We start from the raw sequence: 9,738 nt of genomic DNA, 5'->3' as shown, positions 1-9,738 counted from the left end.
CGGATGAAAAAGATTGAGGGTTATATTAGGTTGTTTATCAACGTTAATGTAAAATATAGACGAATATTTTATGAAAGATTCGTCAAGATCCCAGCTAACAAAATAACAAATTTGTGGTACATGTGAATAAACCATAATTAACGAGAAAGTAAGCTAAAGAAGATTGAAATACCTGAAAATTAGTTTCTTGTTTTTTCTTTTTTCTTTTTTCTTTAAAACTAATACTCCGTCTGGGTGTCTATTTGCAACATCAGTTGCATAGATCTGAAAAAATCTACATGCATCCAGCAACAAGATTGCATCTCAATCAAACATGAAGAACCAAAACCTGATTGACATGCGGAAGGAAGAAACTCTAATTCCAAACCTTGGGGCAATGGCATTTATTTTGAATTTCGTAAAATTTTTTTCCCCTTCTTTCCAAACACTTTCCTGATCTTCCAAAGACATGCTTCTCATCACTACAGAGTTGTTCGTCTATTGATGGTCTTAAATCTTAGCATATCAATTCCTGAACCATTAGAAAAAGTAGAATGTTAGAAAAACAAAATCTTTACGAGGAAAGTGTTCTTAGTGTGCAAAGGCATAAAGAAAATTCAGACTCGTTTAATAACTTCATTAAGTGGAAACACTACGCACCAGGAGGCAAACTCAACACTGTGGTAAAACATGTAATTAACAGGAGCATCTTAAGTTTGCTTAAGGTCAAGAGGGAGCCCGATCGAATCCAAAATGCCAAAGCACTTATATTCGTATGCATGTATATTATTAGAAGCCTCAATATGTGATGTAGAAATAAACTGTTGGCCCACGTTGGGATATATTAACATAGAAAGGTGAATCTTGGGATCATAACCCATTATCTGTAACCTCCCCCTCCACATTATCCCTTTGATATGCAGTAAGTATATAAAGGGCCTTGCGACATTAATGTTATGGTTACTCTCAAGCGCGGATAAAGAAAGGAAAGAAATTTATGGTGAAAAATTATTCTAGGAGGAAGAAAAGAGAAAGGGTAAAGAAATCTCTTCCTTTGTATTTTTGTTTATCTTCATTGAGGAAGTTGGATACATGCGATGTAATTTTATAAACAAAAAAGGGTGCATGCGTCATTTTTTTGGTACATGGTATAATTTTGTAAGTTAAAAAAGGTACATGCGTCATTATTTTTTGGTATATGATGTAATTTTGTGAATGAAAAGAGGTACATGCGTCATTTTTTTTCATCCGCTGCTTTCCGTCCAATTTTGAGGTGATCGATTTTGGCTTCAAAATCATCCGTGGATGGACTACATTTCTCTTCCATCTAAAAATTTCAATGAAGAAAACGACGGAAACTTTTCCTCTTAATTTTATTTTCCGTTCTCCAAAGTAAACAAAGCATAAAAGAGGTGTGGAAAAGTGGATGAAGGGAGGTTGTTGTTGATCGCGAGACTGTTATTGATTGCTTGCGGAGAAGTAAACCATTCACAATCGAAGATCACCGGATCGAGGGTGTTGGAATACATAATACGAAAGTACATAGACATAGAAAAGAACATAGAGACAAAGAAAGAGAAGATAATTACTTCTTTATTATTTATTGATAATTGTCATAGGTTAATTCACCTATTTATACATATTGCCAAGATAATATATGAAAAATTTAATGATAAACATAGAAATATATTATCATAAATATGATAACATATTATCATGAATATGGTAATATATTATTGTAAATATGATAATAATAAATATAGAAATAATAATAAATATAGTTTGGATTGCAATCCAAACATGATAAATCATCAATAATTTAAATCAATTTTTAATATCTTAAATTGCTATCTTTGTTGTTATTACCCCCGACAAACTCAACGGGCGATTTTTAGACGTTGAGTTTAGTTGCTAATAACCAATCGTATCATTTAGAGCAAAGTCCACCAATACGATCAATGAAACGACAGATTTGTTGAACTTTGCCTTTGATGAAAAAAGACAACAATTAGAAAGAGATGAGGAGTTATTGTTTGAAGGCTAGAATATGATCTGTCATTGAAATAAGAGCAGCACAAAGAGAAGGTTCCATTTTGGTAGCTAAATATGCTGGAGCAGAGGAAGAAAATCTGTAATTATGTGCTGAGCAAAACAGTGGTGAGCAAATCCTAGAAAAAGCTTGCTATTTGACTGTCAAAAGAGGGCTAAAAAAATAGTGATCCAGTAAAGGCAGCCATAATGAACCTGTTGTTGCAAAAGAGGAGAGGAAAAGAAAGAGAGGGAGAAGAAAGGGAGATAAAGAGGAGAGGAGAAGATAAGAAAGAGATGAAAAACTTGTTGCTAATTTTGAGAGAAAGATATTAAGAAGAAATTTTCTAGTAGAAGATTCTAGTAAAAATAAAAGATAGAATGGTGGAGTGTTTTTTTTTTTGGAATGGGGAGAAAACAAACAAAAAGATAAGAAGGACCTGACTTTAATATTTACTCAGAGTATAACAGAATCCTGAGCTATTGTCTTTTTGCACCATATTAGGATATGATGAATCTTTCGTGTGAATATCATACTCTAGTGGAATATGATCAATCACTCTAGAGTCTGGGTGCCATCATGGGGTTCCAAGAATAGATGAAACTGTATTAGGGGGAACAAAAAGAGAGAATGTTCCTGATTGAGATGATTGGGATGTAGATTGTCAAGAGGAGGGTGAAGATTGATTTGATGTAGGACCTCTTGGAAAATTTGAATCAAATCTTTATAACACTTTTGAGCATAATAACCGTAGTTGAAACAAATTTAGCAGCGTCCTCTACTTCGGCCTCGACCCCAACCTCTACCTCCCGCATTATGATTTTGATAATCATGTTGCAGATGAGACTGATTGTGATGATCAAATTATGGAGATTTGCTAGTCATGTGTGCCAACAATGAAAGAGAATCTGACATTCTCTTAGATTGTATATGTAGAAGTTTTTCATGAGAGAATAATACACCATGAAGTGTTTCAAGCGACACTTGATCTATATGAGTCGTGACACTATGAACAAAATTATCATATTGAGGGTCTAAACTTGCAAGAACATGTATTAATAGTTCTGGATCAGAGATCGGATGCTCAATTGCAACTAACTTGTTAGCAATGGTCTTGACTAATTGCATATAATAATTAATAGAGATATCTCCTCGTTGTACAAACAGTAATTGTAGATGAGGTTGAAAAACTCGTGCTTAAGAGTCGGATGCAAAAGATTGTTCCAGAGCTTTTCAAACTTGATAAGAGGTGTTAAACCCCACGAGTGGATCATCTTTTTGAGGTTGGAATAAAATATCATCAATATGACCAAGTAAGTCATTAACACAAAGCAAAGGAAGAAATGGGAATTTCTAAAGCAAATAATTATCCCGATCAAGTTTAACGGATAAAGAAAAAACCGTATAAGGGAGAAAGAGAAGGCGTTGGGTGGAGAAGCTAGCAGCACTTGGACGAGGATGGAGGAGATCTGGTTGGCGGCAGTAAAAGGGGTGGTTGGCTGGAGCTTTGCTTGCAATAAAGTGGATGGTCGACGGCATAAGAAGGGACACGACAGGAGTTGTCCCTTGGAGGTGCCGACTGCAGCAGCTTTTCGACGACAGAGAGGAGGCAGCGGCGTCGGCGAATACCCGGTAGCGGCGTCGGCGAACCTAGAAGAGAGCGGAGAAAAGGGAAATAGAAGATAAGGAAAGATTTTGATTTTTTTTAATAAGATTTTGATTTTCGATTTAATGAGAAAATGTGATAAGGAAAGAGAAAGAATATACGAAGAAGAGAAGATCGGCGTACGACAGTGAAATATCCTTGCTGCAAAAGGGAGAAAAAGAAACAAGGAGTTGCATGTGAAAATTAAGATGTTGAGAAGAAATCTGGTGCGTCTGCAGATTTTATAAATAGAAACGAGAAAGAAATGAATAGATAGATAAAGAAAGAGAAGAAAATTATTTTTTTATTATTAATTGATAATTATAAGCTAACTTAGTCTATTTATAAATATTATCAAGATAATATATAGAAAATATAATGATAAAATATGGAAATATATTATCATAAATATGGTAATATATTATCATGAATATGATCATATATTATCATAAATATGGTAATAATAAATATAGAAATAATGATAAAAATGATTTGTATTGCAATCCAAACATGACAAATATCTTTTTCGTCATTAGATGGCTGACATGTTGTGAAGAAGTGATAATAGTTCAATATACGTGATTATTATCCCGACTACAAGTTGTTCGTAGTTTTCGAAGTGTACAACAACATCGATTGAGGTATATCAAGAACTCAACTCATTTCGTATATGTAATCCCTTATATGCTTCTATTATGTCGGAACAAATTTTGACATTGGAAGCTTCCTATGCGGGAGACCATTGGAGTCGATGGTGTTGTCGCTAATCTCGTCGAGAAGGAACGGTTCGTTGTCGTCGAGCTCGATGATGTCCTCCTCGGTTAAGAGTTCTACAATTGACTTTGAAAGGGGAGTGGATGCAGACCGCGTCGTGCGCTGGCGCCGAGTTGCTTGCCGGTGAACAGTGTTTGTCGCGACAAAAACTATAGCAGCAGAAGCGCGAATCATGGGCGCTGGCGACCTCATGAGGTTAGCGATCGACATTCATGGCCGGTGAATGCCAACGACCGCATCAAAAGGCCGATGCTCGACAACCGTGTTCGTCGTGGCAAAGATTCTCGTGGCAAAAAATAAAAATTAAACTGCATCTCGCGATTTCCGCACATTGCGAGCCCCAACACGATCGACTTCTGTGGTCGGCGATTGCATCGAGACACTAACGAATGGCGGTCGTGGCCGGTGACTACGATTGTTGCTGATGGTTCATTGGGGCGGAGAAGATGAGAAAAAGTTTGAATTTTCTTAATTAAAAAACAAAAAATTGATCTGGTTCACTGAACTAGACTGGTTAGTTTGAGTTGACCCAGGCTAGGTAATTGAACCAGACTGGCTAGTTTGACTTAAAGGTGACTAATATGTAGTGAATCTAAGTTCAAATGGTCAGATGCAATTTCATATTGTGGTGTCTGGTGTCCGTTGATTCATATGCTCGTTTTGGAGTTTGTACTCGAGCCATTTGAGTCTTGATGATTCTTAAGTTATACAAAATTATGTAATTAGGTATTAATTGTCACTAATATCTCTCTTTTATGTGTGACAGAAATATGACTGCAACAAAGTATGTTATAATGGATTTCGTCAAGGGAGACAAGTTGAACGGTGACAACTACAATATTTGGCTTCGAAAGATTCAGTTTGTCTTCGAGGAACAAGAACGTTGGGAGGTTCTTATGCACGAGATGGTGGACCCCGGATAGGGTATCACGTCACAAGTGAGACGGGATCAGGAGGTATACCGTACTTAGAAAAAGAAAGATAGCTAAGCTAGGGTGATTCTTCTTAACAAGATGCACGATGAACCGATCCCAATATATGAACAGTATCCCACTGCTAAGTCGGTATGACATGCTCTCAAAGAGCAAATGCTGACCTATAAGTTCATTATAAACAATAAGAGGCACGATCATACTATGAAGTAGCATTTAATGTATATGCTAAGTATGATTGATTCTCTGAAAAATTTGGAGGAGCCTATGTCTAATGAACTTCAGGTACTGGTGTAATTCAGTCATTGTCTGACTCCAAGGATATTATTAAGACCTATCTCACACACACTGAGAGTATCAGTACTTTCATCTTTCATGGATGTGAGTAGGCATTGTGAGCTCGGGAGGAGCGCTAGGAAATGACCAGGTCTACTTTCGGTTATGCTTACATTGCGGAGTCGAGCAAGGATTCCTAAGGTACAAAGCTTAAGTTGCGCAAGCATGAGAAGGTGGTCAAAGTCCATGGCAAGAGTAAACCATTTATGAAGACCGACGAGTAAGGACAGAAATACCAGAAGAAGGAACTTGATAAGAGTAATGTTCGATGCTACATATGTGCTAAGCTTGGGCATTTCACAGGCGAGTGTAGTGAGCAAAAGGTACATCCTTCTTTTTACATGGTATGAGTTATGTGTCATCTAGTTAATAAGTAGTTCACTCATCTAAGCTTATAAAGCTCTTCTATTAACCCACAAGTCACCATGCGAGACTAAATTAGAGTATTATAATCTCCCTACTTAATGCTCAGTCCCCGTCAAGACCCAAACTCTCAATTCATAGCCCAACATACTCCCTAATTGGCAGTACGTGAGGCCCAATAATGACTACACCACCACATAAGCAATCCTTTATACCTCATTGTTGCAAAGGATTGGTTACTAATACAAAATAAATAGCGAAGGTTCGGCAATTAGAGATTTTGCTTATCACCACATATAAGCACATTTCATTATGTACACATTTCCTCAAGAAGATACTTATCAGCATTTATTGCAAACGTCAAAACAAAAGGAAGATTATGTATTTCCACTTATGAAATAACAAAATACATAAACCTAAAGGCTAAAAACTCAAAACATAGTAGGGGTCTTGGAACAATCAATTGATTAATAAGTGTGTCTTTAGCAGCTGAAATCTCATAATTCCTCATGCTCAAGGTTTTTCTTATTCTTTTGAGGACCTAATGCTTAACTAAGTAAAATGGTTGAAGTTAAAGAAACCACTAACCTCTATTTGGTTGTCTATTGGTGATGTTATAATTACCCATGTAACCTCCGGAGCCCTTAGCTATGATATCCGAAGGCACATTATCAAGTGCATGTTCAAATGAACTAACACCTTCAAGATCAGAAGATGATGATCGCCAAGTTGGATCTCCATAAAGTGAATTTTCATCATAGAGTTCTGGATAGGTTTCTTCAAATCCACCACTTGATGCAGTGTGGGAAATTTTCAAAGCATTGGAAATATTGTTCCTTCCAATCCCTCCACCACCTATATCAAAATTGTTGTTTGTGCCTCTATGACTGAGATTCCCATCAGCATAACTTGACATGTTCCCCCCAACCTGAGATGAGATAGGAGCAATACCACCCCAATTTATCAGATTGTTGCTGCTCAATCCGCTAAGATTCCCATTGCCAAGAGGCATACAGGCATTGGACCTTGCAGAGTCTAAAGTATAAGTACGACTTCCACTATCCCATGCATTACGAGGCATTGAGCTAAAAACAAAACTGGTGTTCACATTACCCCCATTAAAAATAATAGAACTGTTGAACCTAGTGGAATTCCCACTGTAATAAGGGCCCAGACCATGCCCATACCCAATATTGTTGCCAAAACTGGAATTCCCTCCGACGCTTGACATCATATCTGGCTCCAAATTCATACCCATACCAAAATTAAGATTGCACGAAGGGAAGCCATTCCTTGCACTACTAGGAAGACCCAGTCTACTATCCATTCTCATCCCATAGCCACCAAACAAGCTTGGATTATATCTCTGTGTAAATCCATTAGCAAAGTTGTTTGTTCTATTCAGGCCATAGTTATATCCCTGGATAGGAGAGCGCATTTTTGGTCCTGTGGATAGTTCTTTGGGGACAGCTCTCTTGACCTCAACAGTCTTACCATTCAGCTCATGAAAAGTTTTAAAAAGCACCTTATCCACAGCATTCACTGAGTCATAGGCGATGAAACCAAATCCACGAGACCTTTGGGTGTTGTGATCATACATCACGACAACATCAGTAATAGTTCCAAACTGATCGAAGTATTTCTTGAATTCACTCTCTGCTATAGTAGATGGTAGACCACCAACAAATATTTTCTTGGTACGCCCAGGACCTGGAGAACCATGGGCACTAGTAGTGTATCTACTAAGTATCTGTTGATCATCCTTTGGAACAGCTTTCTTTGCCTCAACCTGACAAATTGATCAACCTAGTCGTCATCATAGCTAGCTCATTAATAGCTTGCTGATTTAACAAGGATTCTCTGAAGCTGAAAGCAACAAATAGTATACACATTTGTGTAAAGTATTATCGATTACATGGATGCTTATGTTGAGGCCTGGGCATCTAGGAGACACGTTGTACACAAAGTACAAATATCCTTGATGTGGTCGAGTTTAGACAAAGAAGCCAGGATCATCCCAATTCACCCCAAACGGAATTGGGTAGTAGACAGGCTATACACTTAACAGATCCTTGAACTTATTGAGATGGGATTAAGTAGGCTAGAACACTCAGCCACTTATATACATACTAGTGCATAAGAATGAGTCAGCGAAGGGTAGAAAGTTACCATTCTTCCATCGATCATGTGTTTTCCCATGACAACTCGCTCCGCTACGGCTGGGTCTGAGAACACAATGAACCCAAAACCACGAGCACGGCCAGTGTTCCTGTCCTTCATGATCGCAACCTCCACCACCTCGCCATAATTTTTGAAATACTCCACGAGACTGCCCTCGTTGGTGTTCCAAGAAATCCCGCCGATGAACAGCTTCCCAGGATCTGACTGCTGCATTCTCTTTTCTGCAAATTAGACGTCTTTAATCTTCGACTGTGGCAATCTCTATGGATGAGGTTCAATTTCATCAATTACGAACATACACGCAAAAAGTCGAGATAAAGCTCTCTAATTCACATAAAAAAAATCACGAAACGTAGAAAAATTTCAGTTTGAAGTATGCCATCCATACGAATTGGATCTAATCAAATCTCGAATAACAGTCCAAGACTTCCTCCCCAATTTCCGGACAAATTTGGTAGCTTGGGCGAGAAGTAAAGTAGAAAACACCAGTCATGACGTAGATCTGACAAAAATAAATCCATCGAAGAAGCTCGAGACCGATCCTCTACCAAATCGAACCCAGCAACACAGATAAATCAGAATCCGAACCACACAAACGAAATCGACTAAAACAAAAAACGAAAGGGAAGAAGAAATAATTCACAACTCACCGATCTGAAGCTGGCGCATCAGGCGAAAAGGCTAGAAGAGATGGTAGGATTCAGCAACAAGAAGCACTGGAATCCTCGGCTTCAAAGCTTGCTTTTTCTTCCGCCCGCCGATTCCGCCCAACTCATCCAACGGGAGATGAGGGGAGGAGGAAGGGGAAGAGGAGCGAAATGGTGGTGGAGGTGGCCATGGCCTCTCGTATCCGGTATTTATATATATGTATGGCTCTCGAGAAAAGCGAAGGGAAGATAACACAGAGGTCGAAGGAGCGTATACTTGATAAAATTCTAAATAAATGTTTGATAGATAAATAAATAAATTTAAATATTACAAACATTACAATTAAGTAAATAGAAATCTTATGGAGCATGAATGTGATTAAATTAGGATAAAAAATGAAAAGCACGTTCTAAATTATATAAATCATAAAAGAATTACCTTTTTCAAAAAAAAAAAAAAAATTTAAAAGGTTGTCAATAGAACTACCAACCCATGGGTAAGATTTAAGTAGAATTTTATATCTTCCGTGCTTATTCTTATTTATTATATCTATATTTATACCTATTTCCATACATATCGGATATTTAACTTTTATACTCATCTTCATATCCGTCGAAGTTTCGGGTATCCATATCCTACCCATCATCTTATTACTCCTTACCATTCTCGTTTTTTAAAAAAATTATTTCGATGTACTTATCAGCTTTTCCTCATCTCGCGCTCCTTTGACCGGGTGAACATTTTCCATAGAAAAAAGATGAGATATTTGTTGATGACTGGATAAAGAGAGAAACTAAATCTTCCTTGTCTCGCACTCCTTTGATCGGGCGAATATTTCTCATAGAAAAGAA

The 9,738-nt window shown here is 37.5% G+C and overlaps 1 protein-coding gene across 2 annotated transcripts; it reads right to left on the bottom strand.

Moving 5' to 3' along the window:
- Positions 1–216: 216 nt before the first annotated feature.
- LOC121970944 (heterogeneous nuclear ribonucleoprotein 1-like) lies at positions 217–9,139 on the bottom strand. Of its 2 annotated transcripts, none has more exons than XM_042521977.1 (4): positions 8,890–9,139; positions 8,228–8,500; positions 6,647–7,847; positions 217–511 (listed from the first exon to the last, which is right to left on the bottom strand). In XM_042521977.1, the coding sequence occupies exons 2-4, from the start codon at positions 8,450–8,452 to the stop codon at positions 462–464; spliced, it is 1,476 nt and encodes a 491-aa protein (XP_042377911.1). In that variant the 5' UTR covers positions 8,453–8,500; positions 8,890–9,139; the 3' UTR covers positions 217–461. The 2 variants fall into 2 exon arrangements, with proteins under 2 accessions (XP_042377911.1, XP_042377910.1); XM_042521976.1 differs by having other exon boundaries at positions 219–511; positions 8,228–8,460; positions 8,890–9,138.
- Positions 9,140–9,738: the final 599 nt, after the last annotated feature.

Source organism: Zingiber officinale, chromosome 4A, assembly GCF_018446385.1.
Source record: "Zingiber officinale cultivar Zhangliang chromosome 4A, Zo_v1.1, whole genome shotgun sequence".
Classification (NCBI taxonomy): Eukaryota; Viridiplantae; Streptophyta; class Magnoliopsida; order Zingiberales; family Zingiberaceae; genus Zingiber; species Zingiber officinale.
Note: the sequence above shows the minus strand (reverse complement) of the source record. Positions and strands in the feature narration are given on the sequence as shown.